The sequence below is a fragment of the Ochotona curzoniae genome, unplaced genomic scaffold, assembly GCF_017591425.1.
Source record: "Ochotona curzoniae isolate NIBS_2020 unplaced genomic scaffold, NIBS_Ocur_1.0 contig_4501, whole genome shotgun sequence".
In the NCBI taxonomy this organism is placed as follows: Eukaryota; Metazoa; Chordata; class Mammalia; order Lagomorpha; family Ochotonidae; genus Ochotona; species Ochotona curzoniae.
The window spans coordinates 16,895,759-16,914,235 of NW_024466307.1; the positions used below are offsets into that span (position 1 = coordinate 16,895,759).

The 18,477-nt window shown below is 38.4% G+C and overlaps 1 protein-coding gene across 1 annotated transcript in view; it reads right to left on the reverse strand.

The window, feature by feature from the left end:
• The window catches only part of FBXL17 (F-box and leucine rich repeat protein 17), a 409,923-nt gene that overhangs the window by 281,431 nt on the left and 110,015 nt on the right, over window positions 1-18,477 (reverse strand). Inside the window, exon 5 of the mRNA XM_040986132.1 lies at window positions 14,090-14,197. Coding sequence (XP_040842066.1) covers window positions 14,090-14,197 — 108 coding nt within the window. The remainder of the gene's footprint in view (window positions 1-14,089; window positions 14,198-18,477) is intronic.

Sequence of the window (18,477 nt, forward strand, 5' to 3'; positions counted from 1 at the left end):
CTAGAGATTCCAGCGATAGCTTACCCACACTGGGTTTCTGTCTTTCTGTCTTCCAAGACCTATGTAGCTGTGCATATCCTCTACCAGATCTCACACAATTATCAGTTTATTTACATTCTGCTCTGCCTCCAAGCCCCTCTTCTGCCTGGCTTCTCAGAGCTAGCTTCCAAGCCAAGGCCCTCCGCTCTCTGAAAACTGGACAGCTCAAGTCTCTTTCCAAAATCTTGAAAACTTGTTCTCACAGTGCTCAGTAAACTGCTTATTAGTCTGAAGCTACTCTGACATAATTTTACTCTGATAAGTTGAAAGGGTCTGTTCTCCTATCTGTTCCACTTATTGAGCTACATGTTTAAAATCTCATCCTTCCCACCCCAAAAGCCATCTTGATTACTTTAGAGAGAGAGAGAGAGAGAGAGAGAGAGAACATAAAAAGAGATAGCATTGTATACTTGCCTTAATACAAATCATTAACTATTCAGTTCAAAAACCTATCTGGGACCTTTAAGCAGGAATCACTGGCTAGCAAGAGCTGCCCGGACAGCAAGGCCAGGCCTTTCCTCCTGCTGCACTGTACCAGAGAGAACAGTTGGACGGTTGGACTGTGGGCTGTAAAAAGCTACAGAACCATTTAGTCTGACCTTGCCAAGATAACTGCAGGTGAGACTCAGAATTCAACAGATCTTTAGCAGACTAATTTTTTTAAAAGATTCATCGCTTTTTATTAGAGATGCAAATTTACAGACAGAAGAAGAGACAGAGAAATGATTTCCCATCCCCTGGTTCACTCCCAAATGTATGCAACAGTTAGAGTTGAGCTGGCCTGAAGCCAAGAGCCAGGAGCTTCTTCCAGGCCTCCCCACATGGTTGCAGGGTCCCAAACCTTTTGGCCATGCTCCAATGCCTTCCCAGGCCTTAAGCAGGGTGCTGGATACGAAGTGGAGCACCCACTTCATGTTGAGTGTCCATGTGGGTTGCTGGCACTTGCATACAGAGGATTAGCCAGCCTTTAGCAGTCTAATTTTTAAGTAGATAATTTCATACAACATGAGAATGATGTTACAAATTCCCAAATGACCACTGGCAGAAAATAGGTTCCTCACCCCGGTACTCAATCTGCATAGAAACTCTCTCTTTGACCTCTCCATTTCCTCGGCACCCCTGCTCTGTCCTTTCCCTCTCCCCATCAATCCTGGCTATGCTACGCTGCTCAGAAACGATCTCTCCTCATGAGCATCTGAAATCTAATCTTCATGCTCCAGTCAGTCCCAATCTGAGTTCCTGGTGTGGCAGTTGCGGTGCCTCCTGATGCATTCACTCACACTCATTCAAATGTTTCCTGAACACCTGGCTCTTATCTTGAGCTACATTAGGGTCACCTGGAGAATTTTTTAAAAGTCACTGATGCCTAGTTTCATCTTTCGATTCTGATTTAATTGGCTTGGGAAAGAGCAAAATATTAATGTTTCTGAAAAAGATATACAGACAGCCCCAGGCTGGACTTGGAACCACTTCTGTACTGCAGGACATGTGGTATTTAAACCCAGCCATTGGATGGCTAACAATAATGTATAAAGATCAACTACTTTAATCACATGCTAAAAGATGCAGAAGATATTATTCATGTAATCAGTAACCATTAATTGCATAGCTATTATTTATTAGGAACAGTTTTAGATACCAAAAATAGCAGTGAGAACCAACAAAATCCCTAGCCATAGGATTACTACTTTGGGCAAGATAAAAAAATTATATAGAGAAAAATAAAGCAAGGCATGATGGATGGATGAGACAGAGAAAGAAGATGGACTGTACTTCAAAACAGGCAGGTAAGGATGATCTGAATGATCTGATAGGATGTTCAAATCAAAAAGATTTTAAAATGCAGGAACACACAAATTTGTTCAATGTTCTGGGCACAGCAAAGGACAACAACAACAACAAAACCTGAGATGAAAGCTAGCCTAGAGTTTTATACTATCTAGGAGCCAGTGGTGTTGCAGTAGAGTGAATGGAAGAGAGACAAGTAGGACACATGGCCAAGGAGGAAGTGCACACTAAATGAGACCTTGCAGGTCACAGCAGGGATTTCAGCTTCTGCTCTACAATGAGATATCTGGGGACTCATTGGGAGGAGACTATCCTGCAATCTAATTATTATTATTACTCATTGTTAATATTATTCAACTCAAGAAGTAGGGAGGCAGACAAAAAGTAAAAGAGCTCTCATCCACTGATTTTTCCCCCAAACACCTGCAGTTAGTAGAACCATGGTGGGCCAAAGCCAGAGACCCCATTCACATCTCAGAAGTAAGGGTCTGAAACTCAACAACTTGAACCATCACTGTTGCCCCTGCACTGATAGGAAGCTAGAATCAGTAGCCAGGAATCTAACCCAGAAATCTAACCCAGGCACTCCAGTGCGGGAAATGGGTACCTCATTGGATATCTTCAAAGTTGAGCCAAGGGACTACCCCCAACTTATGCTGTAGTGACCACTTAATTTCTGTACATCACAGTGACAGCAGGTGAAAGCAGTATGAGGAGATTTGATTGCTGATACATGTCAAATAGAATCCATAAAAACTGTTTAACAAATAAGTTGATGGGACATGGAAAGGGACTCAAGGACAACCCCAAGGATTTTGACAGGAGCACCCGGGAGGTAGTGCTGCAACTAATTAGGACAGTTGGGGACAGCTAGGAAAGATAGCTAAATACGCTAGGTCTGAAATGCCTAGACATCCAGAGATGTCGTGAAAATTTAGTGTAATGGTATTTACACTACTAAGTTTCATAAAGAATCATGTTAACTATAAGTTAATACATTGAATTTGGGGTTAAATACAAATAGCAGTTTAACAAGTTGGGAATAAAAATATATTGTCGATTAACTGATGAAATTAATATGCAGGTTTACATGCTTTCATGAAGCATGATGCAGCAAGTGTGGCCAGCTTCCTGAGGCTTCATTTCTGAGCCCGTCACAGCACGATTCAGCCCTCACAGCCCCCTAAACAGTTCCAGAAGGCTACGCAGCAAGCACGTGGCAGTGTTTCTCATTCTTCCATCCTCTCGATAATCACACTGCTTTATAATTCAGTCTAGTTATTTGCATGTGCCACTAGACTTGCAGGCAAGCAACAACAGTTCAGAACCATGCCCTATTCCTTTTTGTGTCACTGGTGCTTAGCACAGTACTGGGTAAGGCAAATGCACTTATTATAAGCTTATTATGAAGTAAATGTCTTTGCAACCAACAAAAAGATATTGGGGATACTTTCATTTGTTTATGTTTCCAGAAATCGGTGCTATTTCTCTGAATTACACCAAGCATAGGATCAGTGGCTCTGATGGTACATGCTTGTAAAAGTGTTCCATTTGAATATAATCTTCACTATATATATGTACATATTAAATAACAACAAAAACCCCTATTCTCATCTTACACGATTAAAGGTCAACCCAGAATAAGAAGCATAATGAATTCTCTGTTTACATGTTTGTTCTTAAAAATGAAGAACTTTTCTTAAAAAAAAAAATAAAAACAGCCTCTGTGAGTTGTCAGAGCTTTGATGTGTATGGCAGGATTTTTGAGTGGTTCACCAAAATTCTAATCACCGTCTTCTGCTGCAGAAATGTGAGTTTGTTAATTGGATTTCTGCTTCTTCCTCTAACAATTCAGAATGGATGATCTGCTCCTCCTCCTCCACTCTGGCAGGCAGCACAGTCTCTAATTGACTTTTTCTAGAACTCTTCTTACCACCAGATCCTTTTTCTTTTTTCCACAGAAGATTTCTACAGCTTCTAACTAACTACAAACAGCACTTAAAGTTAGCAGCTCTAAAGAGCTCTGTCACTTTTTTACCCAGCAGGAGCTAAGAATCAGAATTTCGCTTCAATTAAAAAAGAAAATGTTCACACTGTTTCACTTAAATAAGAAAAAAAAAATCAAAGTTTAAATAACTTAAGGGTAAATTAAGTCAAATGTGAATGCAAGCAAGGAGAGAGTTCCTTATTTAATTGGATTGAATATGTACTCATACCAGTTCAGAGAGCTTTAAATGAAAAAAAAAAAACAGTTCATAGAATTGATTCACATCAGCTCTTAAAGGGCCAAAAATATCAGACATTTTAATTTTCCATAAAAAAAAAACATATTTGAAAGGGAGAGTTACAGGTTAGGAGAGAAAGATGGTTCATCTGCTTGTTCACTCTCCAAATGGCCACAGTGGCAGGGGCTGGACCAGAGTAAAGCTAGGAACCAGGAGCTTCTGTTCTGCTGGTTCTCTTCACATGAAAGGAATCCAGCTTCTGCTTTCCCAGGTGTATCCGCAGGGAGCTGGATGGGAAGGGAAGCAGCTGGAATTCAAACCGGCACATGGATGGGATGCGAACACTGCAGGCTGGGGCTCTACCTGATACACCACAGCACAGATCCCACAACTTTAATTCTCAAAAGCAGTGATTTTAAAGACCACTGGCCCAAGACAAAAGACTATATATCCAAGCCAAGTGACATCTCCAATGGGCTCTTGATCTGACGCTCTAAAACAAAATCATCAAATTATTCCCCCTTTTAAAGTTGAAAATGTCATACTACAAATTAAAGGAACGGCAACAAAACTTTTAGCTCCAAAGAACATGCTAGCATGCATTTTTTTTTTATTTTGTGGAATTTCCCCCCCAAAAAAGTTATAGAACTGTCCTGCTACTCTTTAAAATTTTTTTAAAAATTTTTTAAAAAATCTGTTTCTTCTCTCCTTTTTGGTTTAGCATGTATGGCTGGGACTCACTTTTGCAGTGGAAACCCCCTAGCCTCACATTCTCATTTACGGGGCTCGGTCAGAAGCCACAGCTCAGAGTAAAAAGTGCCTAGATCTTAATTTCACAAATCAGTCTCCCCTCATCTGAGCCAAGTAACTGAGCCTTTGCCACCTTTGGACTTTCCACCTTACCAGAGAAAGATTCCCTAATGTGGGGAGAAAGATGCCGGTCTGTCCCCATGGTAAACCTCTCTGGAGTTTACCACAAAGGCCTGGAACGGTGCAACTCACTGTTACAAGATACGCTGAAAGGAAATAAATACCAGTTCTGTTCTCTTAAATGTGCTTTCGCGTAAGAAACCCAGAATAGTGCAGGAAGGAAGAGGCGTCCATTGAGGGTCTAATCAGGAGAATGGAAACCACAGTAAGTATTAAATCACGTGAATTCATTCTGATGAAGAAGCTGAAAAGACAAACCGGCGATTTCAGTGTTAAGTCAGAGAATGAGGAACAGCAGGAATCCACCAGCACCCCAGGCTGGACAGACACGGGAAGAAGAATCCGTGTTCAACCAAGGCGAGCTGGAGCTGCAGGACGTCCTTGCCGGGTCAGAGCCGCGGGAGTGACAGCACGTCTGCCAGAATGCTTCCTGGAGGGGCACGGGTGGGAAAGGATGGGGAATGGGGGCGTGGATGTCACAGCTTCCCCTTCTCTTCCCGCTTTCCCGTGTCTCATCAATTGCAGCCTGCAGAGGGAGCCTGCTGGAGAACTCAGACATAGAACAGCAGGCCAGAGTAGACAAACAACCCTCCAGGCAGCAAGAAACCCAAGGACAGGTGAATGAGGGTGCACGTTCCCAACAATGAGAGAAGCCTGCCACACTTAGGGAAGTTCTCTGTAACAGCACAAAAGAAGGAATAACTGGAAGTTTCCCTATTCGCCTGAGAAACCCCTGGTGCTGATCAAGTCTGTTTTCTTCTTCTAGCCAGATGAAAGCTGTAAACGTTATAACTTGAGCCGCTTTCTCAGGCACAAGGGTATTGTTTTGCTGTTAAAGATCCAGCACTGATAGCCACCTGCAAGCCGAAAAAAATACCTCTGATCAAATACAATAACCAAGCATTTCCTCTAGTGAGTACAACCGAGAAAGCTCCAGTGGAAAGCGTTTTCTTGGGAAAAAGGGGGAAAAATGGTGCCCAATCATCCCACTAGGGATACAATCAATTGAAGGGAAATCTACAGTGAGGTTTTGCGATTACATTGTGATCGGCAGCTTTACTGACAATGCCTGGAGAGGAAGGCTGAGGAGTCCAACTGCCTCCAGTCAGGGTTCTCTACTGGACTGCCGGCGCATGTGTCTGAAGAAGCGGGAGGTAAGAAAAAGACTCCCTCAAAACTCATTCAGGAAAATACTGAGTAATGACATGAGGTTATGTTGGAGCAGAAATGGTTTGAAACGCATAGCTTTTTTTCAGATTACATATTTCCCACATATTATGAAAAATATTTTTTGCACCAAAAAGTCCGTGCCAATACCAAGTCACTTGTAATTCTATTCTTCTATGAGCTGTTAGAAGTACCATCATTCAGAGGTCCAAATGATGGATAAATATTGATTTTCCACATTAAAATTTCAGATTACCATACTGGCTCATAAGAAGCTTGTGGTTGAAAGAGAATTGCTATGGTGACAAATTTGCTGTTTTCAGAGACTGTAACTACAATAAAAATTCAACATGACTTCTCTTCCTTTTAGTATCTAAAATCTCCTTTAGAAGAAGCTAGTACATTTCAGATCATCATTAAACATACCATGCAACATTCAACAAAACTGTAGAGAGAAATCTGATTCTTTGGCTCTTCCAGTGACTAACAATTGGCGTCGTGCGTGAAGTGTTGACAGATGTCTGTGACTGAATATGTAATCTGCTCACACACGGGAACTTATTCCCTGTGGCAGACAAACAGATCCAGTCATGTGCGTTAAGCCAGTGTTTAAATGAGATAGCTGAATCAATTAAAACTAAAACACAGCCAAGTGCCGTTAAGTAATTGTAACCACCAGTGTTTTTGATCAAAATCATTTTGATTAAAATCAGTCTATTTAATTCTATAATTCTCGATGTTTCACAAACAAAATTTTGCTTTTTTCTCAGTATACTGTCTCATTAAATTATTAATTTATACTCAGTGACATTCAAAGCTAGTTTTTCTAATTGAGATAGACTGTCCTACTAATTTAGAAATGGAATGCAAACTGTATTCAATATAAACCATTTCTGTGTAAACTACAAGCATGACTCAGTGAAGTCACACTGATCCACAGAATGTATGTCTCTCAGAAAACAATGTAAATGAATTTCAAAGCACACAAAATAATGAAAGCAAATCTCATGATATCTTTCTTGGTTAAAGACTGACCTCATGTGTTAGAGACTAGCTAAAAAAAGTTTAAATCCATTTTTCATAATCAGTAACAAAACCACATTTTATTAACAAGTATGTGATAAAAATTCAGTGAACTGAAGATGATATAAGAAAAGTATTTAAAATAGAAAGCTAAGGCCAAAAAAAAAAAACTCCTTTAAAAAATATCCCCAACTCTCCTCATTTTATAGTTATATATTTATGTTAAAGACCTAAAGCAACTTTTATCAAAAGACAAGTACCATGTAGAAATTCATTCACTCATCTTATTTGTTAGGACTTCCACAAACTTTCAAAGATGAAATAATTTATTTTACCAGTGTCACATTGATATATCTTGTTACTACGTTGCTAAAATAAAAATGTGACACAAATCAGTACACATTACAACTAGAGTGCCGGAGTTACAAAAGTACTTTCAAAAGAACCTTCCTGAATGAGTATTACCAATTTAAATAAATGAAGGAAAACAAGCAAACAAAAAATCACTATAGCTTACATGGAATTTCCTTCAGTAATTAAGAAAAATGAAAATAATCAAAGTCTAATTTTGAAAATAATCATAAGTTAAAACAGTATTTTCCCTTGATTCAGTGAATAGCTAAAGTAGTATTTCTTCAAACTGATTTAAAATGATTAAAAGCACTTTGTTGTTAAATATTAACTCTTTTTAAAATTTTGTTTATTGATTGCATTGAACTCTTTTTTTTTTTTTTTTTTTTAGTTACTTATTATAAAGTCACAGAAAGGGAGAGACAAAGAGAGAAATTTACATCTGCTGGTTCACTCCCCAAATGGCTGTAACTGCTGGAACTGGGCCAGGCAGAAGCCAGGAGCCAGGAGCTTCTTCTGGGGCAGCGGGGGCTCAAGCACTTGGGTCATCCTCTGTTGCTTTTCCCCACACCGACAGCAGGAACCAGATTGGAAGCAGAGCATTGGAACGTCAGCACTGCCCACAGCAGCCCCCACAGTGTGCTAACTAAAACAATGAATGACTCTTAAGAGGCTAGTAGGAAACGGCAAAAAAAGAAACATGAAGAGCAAGTGAGCATAACTTATTAACGGAATGCTCAGCATTCACATTCAGGTGGAAGAGCGAAGTTGTTAATATTTATTTTCAGAGAAATTTCAAGAAAATTATTTTAGTGAAAGAATATAAGGAGGGCCCAGAGCAATAGCTTCGATTGGCTAATCCTCCACTTTGCATGCACCAGAATACCATTTGGGCACCCGTTTTTGTCCACTTCTCATCCAGCTCCCTGCTTGTGGCCTGGGAAAGCAGTAATGGCCCAAAGCCTTGCGACCCTGCACCTACGTGGAAGACCTGGAGAATGTTCTGGCTCCTGTCTTCAGATTAGCTCAGCTCTGGCCGTTGCAGTCACTTGGGGAGTGAACCAATGGAGGGAGGCTCTTTCTGTCTCTCCTCTCAGGAAGTCTGCCTTTTCAATGGAAATAAATCTTAAAGGAAAAAAAAAAGAATATAAGAACAAGACTAAAGAATTTTCTATGTCATCTTTAATGAATGTGATTATTATTCTAATTTTATAGATAAGAAAAAAAAAAGTGGAGAGATTAGGTCACTTGCCCAAGATCATAAAACCAGCAGTCACGACAACCAGGAAGCCTATGCTGCCTTTTGCAGATTCCTAAGGGAAAAATCCATTAACAGACCACACTAGGCTTAGGTAATCACCACCTGAATTCTCAACACACAATTTTGATTCAAACCTTAATTGTGGAAAAGCTAAAGGTGTGGTCATCCAAGACACATTTTCATAATATTCACTGAGCCATATTTTCTAGGAATTACAAGTCAAATGAAATTATGAATATGTTTCAAGCACACATAATTGATCAGAAACAAAGTGACATCCAATGCCTACACAGCTGTACCGACCCTTAAGTGGTAAAATAGTATGTACTTCTGCTAGAGGAAGGCACTCTAAACTGACCGACTGTTTGAATACGCTTTAAAAGGCAAGAAAGTTCATCTTTCATTTCTGGTTTCTGAATAAACAAAAAAAGGAAAACCAAAATTGAGTTAGCTGCATGAATGCACACTCTTTCAGTTATTTGTGTTAAATCGACTGAAAAAAAAATCAATTTTATTTTTCTTTGAAAGATATTTCACATTTTCAACTTATAGGCACTTTTAAAACATTTGTTTTCTTTTTTGTTTTTAAAAGGTTCTTTAAGTGTGATTATGGTCCAATAAAATATCAAAAAATTGGCCATTTTATTCAGCTGACTGCTATTTTCCAAAGGAGCTTTGTTTTTCACTTTTTCTTAAAAACAAAACTCAGCCAAACCTTTACCAGACACATCCCAAGACTTCATTTAGATCCTATGTAGTACATAAGCTAACAATATTAATTAATAACCACTCAGAATTATAAAATACATCAACAAAAATAAAAGAAATAGGTATCTATCCGTAATCTATGAAAAATATGAAAGTTTGTATAATGTGTAATAAAAACAAAGTTTCGAGAAAAATGATTCACCGTCTTTAACTTCTTACGTCATATCATCTTATATAGTACACTGACATCAACTTAAATTGAGCAATAAATATATCATTTGTGGTAACTTTGAAATAAATGCTAGTTGTTTTGAGTTACATTGCTAAAATTTAAAAAATTGATAGGTGAATGATTAGAGCATTTGAAAATACTTTTAAATTCATTGTGAAAAATAGCATAAACATTATTGCAAAGTTACTTTCACTAAATGTTCAACTGAACAATCAATCATGTACATAACTGATATATAAAATATTTTCCAGGATTATTATGTCACTTAAGGAAATGCACTGAATTTCAAATGATCAATGTTCTAAAATAACGAACAAACAGGACACTGGGACAAAATACACTGCATAGTGCAGTACAGTAGATTGCACTGTTGCCTGACAAACTCCACTATGTTGTTCCTTGTGGTTATTTGTTTACAAGCTATAGACTTGTGGGCTTCAAGAGGTAAAGAGTCTACAACCACAGTGTGTTGTTTCCTCAGTGGTTATCACATGCTGGTACACTTTGGAAATATGAAACTCCGAGGTGTAGATACCATGAGTGTTTTCTGAAACCAACAATGATGAAAAAAAAATGAAGAGGGTCTATGACTACAGTTTCAACACAAACTTCTAAAATTCACATTGTAAAATGGCTAGAGATTCTGTGTGATGGATGTGTCATTGTTGGAATGTACATACCAACATTCAACAAAGGAACAAAGAAACAGTAGGGTCCATGTGCTGTAACCAAAACTACTAGGTGTATGTGACACTCTCACAAGCAACATGGATAAAACTGGTTGGTTGGTTTCCAAATATACCATATCCATTACAGGTAAAAAATGGCATTGGTCTTTGTTCACATAATTGGCATGTGTAATGTAAGTGAATGAGCTATTCTCAAATGTGTGAACAAAGACAAGGAAGATTTCATAAATCTGTTATATTTCAAGAGACATTTGGTTAGCATTCTTAAACCAAGGCAATGAGAATTTAAAAGGGAGAAAGTATAATGGTCCCACCACTATCCAAGCTAGTATCTGCTTTGACAGGAGATGCTGTATTATGCTCAAATGTAAAACAAACAAACAAGAAAAAACAAACAAACAATAAAAACAACAGCAATGTCTTGCAAAACTAAAATGTAACATAATACCTTGGCTAAAGTGTATTGTTTCTTTCCACAAATAGTAATAATAATAATTGTTGATCAGGTCATGAAAATCACTTCTTCTGTATACTCTGCAACATATTAAAGGGTGTTATATTTGTCCCTTGTCATATTTATATGATTGCTTATGTATTATAGGTTTCTTCAGTTCCTTTCAGCAAAAGTTGAATGTACAGTACTAAACATTCTTGGTGAATAGTGCTCCATCCTTTTTACTATAATGTTAGTGGAATTCTTTCCTTGTTTCCATTTTTCAGATTTTTCACTGCCAGCATGCAGATATACAACTGATTTTTTTAGGCTTCTGTTTAATGTTTTCTTTAATATTTTCTAATGCATAAATGAATACTGTATATTTTTATGATGCAAATCATGATGATTTACTATATATATATGTATATATATATATATATATATATGTATATATATATATATATATATATATTATGGAATGGCTAAATACAGCTAATAAATGTAGGTATTACCTGAAAAACATCTTGTTGTTTCTATGGTGAGAACACTTGAAGTGGACTTCCTGACAACTTTCCATATGCTATTAGGAGTTTTACTTCTCTTGACCTTATCCCTCCTAAATGACATCTTGTGTCCCTTGCTGAGTGCCTAACCCATCGTCCTCCTGTCACCTATACCCCTGCTCTCCCCACAGCAGTCCAGCCTTTGGCATCCACCCACACTTGACACTGCTTCTAACACTTCAACATTTGGTCTCCAAATTTAAGGCAAATCATGTGGCATTTCTCTGTGATTTGGCCCTTGGTTTACCCGTCCAAGAAGTTACAAGGCCTTTCCAATAGTTTTTAATTGTACCCACAGTCCCCCACTGTCTCTTCCAGGCCAGTGAGTTCTAAATTCAGAGTTTCTGCAAGGTACAACAAATTCTAGATGTAGAAATAAATGACCTTATCCAACACCTTGATTTCCGAGATGGAAAGCTAAGGCACAGAGATGTTATGCCACTTTAGCAAGCCAGAGACTCAGCTAAATGAAATGACAGGTCACAGGGATGTTCTGAATCAAATGAAAAGGCATATAACTCTCAATACTCTGAATAGCATATTGCACTAATAATTGATTTTAAATTATACAGCATGATGATAAAAAATACAATGTTTTATGAGTATTTGCATATTTATGAATAAAACTGATACAAAAACACTAACACAAAGAAAATATTTCAGCCAGACAGCTTTAATTTTTATCAAAAATTGAGTTCTACCCTTTATACTTTCAAGACTTGGAACAATTAAAATAACTTTGTAAAACCTTTGCAAGTTTAAAAAGCCACGTTGCCTTTACTTAAATCCAAAAGCCAAGCAATGTGATATCACAAACCAGCCTTCTTATCAGAGCAAAGACTTTTGAGGAACAAAGAGATTCCTCGAGACACTGTAGACTGGCTTTAATACGAGTTCAGAGGATTCCAAGTGCTGATGGCCAAATGAGCAAATCTTCTCTATAATCTTCAGAAAAACCTTCTCAGCAACTTGAGATTTCCAACACAGACATTTGCTGCTAAATTTGCTATTTCATCACAGAGAAAAAGTGATCTTTAAAGTATCAATGTACCATCATTTCTGGTTTTCTCGGAAAGCTCAGGGAGGCATTGACTGATCTAATAAGTCTTGTTTTATCTTTAATGAGAACAATTTCAAGTGGCCATAAAACACGGTTATTACAACATGTGTTGTGCACAATCTGTTCATTCCAAGGCATTTCCACTCTGCACTATAAACAGCATTAGAAGTGACTAGAAAAACACTCATCTACCAAATGAGCAGGCCAAGGTTATGAGAAATGAATAAAAAATTATGTTACATATGGTCTGGGTTACACCAGAACAATAATCAAAAAATGATGGCCTTATCCTCTTCTCTAGCTTTCAGTTCTGATTTTCAAAATGCAATTGAAGCTTATCAGTCACATAAGACACAGTATAGACATAGCTTCTTTTTCAGATACATCAGACTAGAAAAGTGATATAATTTCTTTAAAATTTACATTGATTTTTTAAAAAAATAATTTATATACTGTAGCACTTATTTCAACATAAATTGAGATAGCACTTGAATTCTTAATATCATCTCAAGCACTTCTACTAATACCCTAAAAAATGCAATTTATCTATTTATCAAATATGAAGGTATTATCTAACCTTTGCTTTTTAAAATACACATTCTTAAAAATTAACACCACAATGGACTTTATCCTTTACTTCTATTTTCCGTTAATTTTTGTAGTACCCTTCTTAGTGACAGAGCTAAGAATCACATTGACACTGACGGGAGAGGCTGCCTTGTATCCATTCTGCCTGTCAACCACAATCCCAAGGAACTTGTAACTGTGTGCTTGTTTCCTATGGAGGAACCAAAAAACATCACCCTCTACCAAACTATAAGCTGGGAAACACCTGAAGAGATTCAGCCCATAAAGACCCTACAGAGTAGTTTTCTAATAATTGTGAAACAGGGAAGGTTGAAAGAAAAGGCAAGAATGAAAGAATGAAAGGCAAGACTCAACAAACCATTGTCCTAACATCTGTATCATAGTCAAAACCTATTCAGCAATAAATTTCAGATAATACACTGGTATGTGTTACATTAATCAGTTTCCTCCATTACTCTAGTGTAAGATTAGCTCTGCAGTGCTGTAAGGGTGACACATAACTAAAAGACAATACAGGAATGGTAGTTTCATCATTGCTAAAATATGATTTTGCATATTTGGTATAAAAACGAACTCTCAGAGTTACCAGGTAGAATTTCCACATAAAGTCACCCCTCTTTACACCTTACATATTTAGCTTAAAGATATGGATTGACCACATTCACTTTTTACAGACAAATGCTCATAGGAACTATCGATATAAGGGTAGTTAAGATTCACTCGGAGTATTTAAAAATCACAATATAATAATATGTAAATGATTCCTGTCACACATATCAGTTTCTTTAACGCAAATATTTCACAGTCACTAACAATGCAAAAGAAAAAGTTAGCTTCCTGTTTAAATGAATGTCTCAATTGAGAAAGGATAATTTTATACTGTATCCTTAAACTGAGGTTAACTTCATCGAACACTTGTATGCTTTCATAACAGTCTGTCTATTCCTCATACCAGTTTATTCAGCAAGGCTAGGGCCCATCACTTGAACGGTATGCTTGGACAAACGAATTACACAGCAGGATTCCTACCTTGGTGAGGTGAATGACGCCTTTAGACGTGACCGAACAACCCATGAAGCCAACATACTGGAGCTCAGGACAGTGTTCTGCAAATGCTTTCACAGACTGATCTGTCACCTGGGAAAGGAAGGGAGAAACACACTCAAGCTGATGTCACAACGACCTCAAGGGTTTGGTCCAAATTCCCTCGATCCCACCTTATATCTGAATTGGCACAAAACCATGTTGTGACATCTCCTACATTTAAAAAAAATTCTTCCCTTGTCCCATATCCCCTGTAATCACCCAATTTGTTTTCCGTCTCCATAATACCTCAAAACAATGTTGACACTGACGATCTCCACTTCTCTTATACCGTAAATTACACCTAAAGTTATATTCATATTTAATCCATATGCATAAACCCATTCTTTCAATGCTATAAAAGGTTCCATGATTTTTAGTAATTTTGTAATGTTTTATACCACCACCAATACCTAATCCCATAATCTGTTCACCACCCCAAGAAAGAAATCCCATATCCATTAGATCTCCACTCCCATATACTGCTGCATTGAATCCCTGGGAACTATTTGCATATTTGGTTATTCTAGACCCTTTATAAAAATGATACCATATAAGCTGTGATCTTTTGTGACTGCCTTGTTTCACACGGTGTTTTCAAGGTTTATCCATGTCACAGAATATTTCAGCATTTCACTACTTTTTCTTCTGAAATAATATTTCATTGTGTAGATATGGCACAACACTATAGGTAGAATTGTGGCTCCCACAAAATTTTGAAGTCCTAAGCCTCACTATCTCAGAATGTTATCCTTTTTGGGACTATTTTTTGACAATATAAATAACTGAGTTAGCATAAAGTTACATTAGACCCGGGTGGACTCTGAATCCAACACAACAGATATCTTAGGCAAAGTGGGAACACAGATGCATACAGAGAGATTGCCATGTACAGATGGCAGCCACAGTGCCACAACCCAACAAATGCCAAAGATAGCCAAAACATGATCAGACACTAGAGAGAGCTTGGGACAGATCCCGTCCAATCACCAGCAGAGGAACCCAGCCCACATGGTAATCTCAATCTGAATTCCCAACCACCAGAAACATGAGACAGTAGATGCCTGTTGTTTAAACCACCTAACTGCAGCACTATGTCATGCAGACCTACGACGCCAATATAAACATTCTCCACTCTCTCTTGATCTCACGGAAATCAGGCTCTTAAAGTTTGATCCTAAGTAGACCCTCCTTAAACCTCTACCAGTCTCATTTCAGCCAAAGTGCTGTGAGTCTTCCTCCAATATGCAACATCTCTTTTTCTCAGAATCTTTATGATTGTCTTCCCTCTGTCTCAAATATATCATCCCTCAATAGCCACATGACTCACTTCCTCACTTCATCTTGTCTCTGCTTCACCATCACTTCTTGAGATTCCTGCTAACCACTCTAGCTTAAATAACACCAAACACTATCTACTCATTGCCTCTTACTCCACTTTGATTTTCCTCCTGGCATGTAACACTATGTGATTATATTACCTACTTATTCATTAATTAATTTATTCTCTTCCCTCTTCAAAACAATCATCTTGAACCCCTTCATTACAGTATCCAACTCCACTGGTTTGCTGTGGATAGTGTCAATCTTAGTACCAAATGCTCCACAATCCAAGAAATCTGCCAATCCAGGGAAACCAGGACAGCTGATCATCTTACTTGAAAGTGCCACACCATCAAGATCCACTACATTGGGGAACATAGGAGGAAAAAACTGAATCTTTAACTAAATCAATGATTTCTTTTTCGTTGTTATACTTCAAGTACTCTGTTGTGTTTTATGCTTCTCAGTCCTTCTACACATTTTTAGATCAAAGATGTACTCCCTTATCTTAATAGATTACTTTTTAAATGCACTGTATCAGTGATATTATTTTTCTTTCATCCAATGTGGAAAATAAGATCTTTAAAAACAAACAGCGGGGAAAACCACGGGGTCCTGGCGATGGCCTAGCAGCTGAAGTCTTTGCCTTGCATGCACAGGGATCCCATATGGGCGCTGGTTCTAGTCCCAGTGGCCCCACTTCCCATCCAGCTTCCTGCTTGCAGCCTGCGAAAGCAGTCGAGGATGGCCGAGGGCCTTGGGACCCTGCACCCCTGTGGGAGGCCCGGATGAGGCTCTGGGCTCCTGGATTCAGATCACCACAGCTACCGCCATTGAGGCTACTTGAGGAATGAATCAACAGACCAAGGATCTTTCTCTCTGTATATTTGACTTTGCAATAAAAACAAATAAATGTTAAAAAAAAAAAAAAACAAGGGGAAGCAATAGTTTTATATTCGTGCTTTTAACTTAGGTCTGTCATTGTATCAGCCAGAGTTCAGCTGATACAAAACCAGAGCCAGGAACCTCTTCTGGGTCTCCCAAGTGGGTGCAGGATCCCAAGGCTTTGGGCCATCCTTAATTGCTTTCCCAGGCCACAAACAGGGAGCTGGATGGGAAGTGAGGCTGCTGGAATTAGAACCTGTGTCCATTTGGAATCCCGGCACATACAAAGAGAGGATTTCAGCCACTATGCTGCTGCAGCAGTCCCAGGTGTGTCACTGGTAATTTTTATGTATAAGCCTCACTTTATACTGCACGGTTCCCAGATAATGAGTAATCATTCCAACTATTTCTGGACGAGATGAACAATGGAATCAGTAGGTTAAGTAAAGAAACTGTCCTTCCCAGTGAGGACGAGCCTCATCTGATACATTAAGGAACCAGAGAGGACAAAAGTCAGAGTAAGGGAGAATTTCATTTTTCCACTTCTGGCGGCCTTCCAGCTAGGATATCAGTCTTCTGCCTCTTGACCCAGCCTTGGACAGGAATTTACACCTCTGCTTTCCTGCTTGTCTTGGATTAGAAGTATAAATTGGCCTTCCTTTGCCTGCAGACTGCTGACTGCAGATATTTGGATTTCTCCGTCTTTGTCATCATGTAAGCAAATTCCCTTTAAAAAGGTCCTTGATTGATGGACTGATAGGTAGATGGATAATCGCCTGATGATTCTGTTTCTCTGCAGAACCCTGATTAATGAAATGTGTATCACAATTCTTTAAAGAGTTTATTAAAAACTCAGAGCCAAGTGGGGTGAGGACCAACGATCTGTATTTTTAACACGTTCGCGAGGAATATGTTAGCCATGTGAAAGCTTGAGACCCCACTGTTGCAAAAAAAAAAGTTAAACTGATAGCATTTGGTATTTCTAACTAGCCCCTTGCTAGATGAAAGGCAGAATTTAATTCCTTTTTTGTCTCTGAACCTCCAAAAAAATTTCCATGTATAAAATTATCTTCCTATAATTGCGTTAACATTTTCTTCATAGATTCACAAAGATGTATCCTATAAAAAAAGAAGGCCCATATAGTCTTCATCACATGTTTAATTTCAGATTCAGGTTCCTCACCATCGGATGAAATCAACAAGGTAAGCACCTCTGCTTTGCAGCCAGCAGTGACTTACATCTCTTTAGCGTTCGCTTTGGTATGGGTGACTCTTACTTTGTATCTTCTTCATTTATGGTGAACAGATGTTGCAAAGTAGAGGTGTGTGAGTAGCATTAATTCTAAACAGTCACAAGAACATTTTTCTGAAATAATGAAGCCAACAGCATCCATGGTATGTCTGATAAAAGATTAATTCTGCCCTCAAAAGTAAAGTATGCTTAAGCATATTAAGACTAAGGGCACCGTTGATAAATTAAAAATGGGTTTTCCTGACATTCAGCTTTCAAAAGGCACTATGTTAACAGAGAACATTTAAGACAAAATCACCAGAAGCTTCACTGAAACTCAGTCTGTACTAAAAAAACAAAAGAGAAGGGCAACGGAGGTTAAATACACGGTTAGCTGGTTAAATATTCTGCTAAATCTCTATCTAACATCAAGGCTCCATTGCATCTATCTCCAAAGCGGAAATAGGGACCGAAAAAAAGCTCAGATCCACGGGGGCCAGAGCTTTCAGAGAAGAACAAGAAGGGTATTAAAAATTCACATGGAGAGAATCTTTTACTTTTAACTCAGGCAACAAAGACAGCTCAGAGCATCCAACGTTAACAGAACCCTAGAAGGCAGGACCAGACTGAGTCCTTAGGGTACAAAACACATTTGCTAGGCTTGAATAAGTATTAGGAGCCTAATTAAAGGGGCTTGAAGATTTGAGTGGCGACCAACTCCACACCAAAGAAAAGAAGTCTTAGGCTTCGAAGCAGAATGTGTGCCAGAAACACAAGCATAGAATGGAGGAAGGAACTAGTGACCGTCGGCTTCCCAGGGACCCTGGGCTCTGCCTGCTTAATATCAAATCACAGGTAGGTCCACTTACTAACTGTGCGATTTTGAACAAGTCAT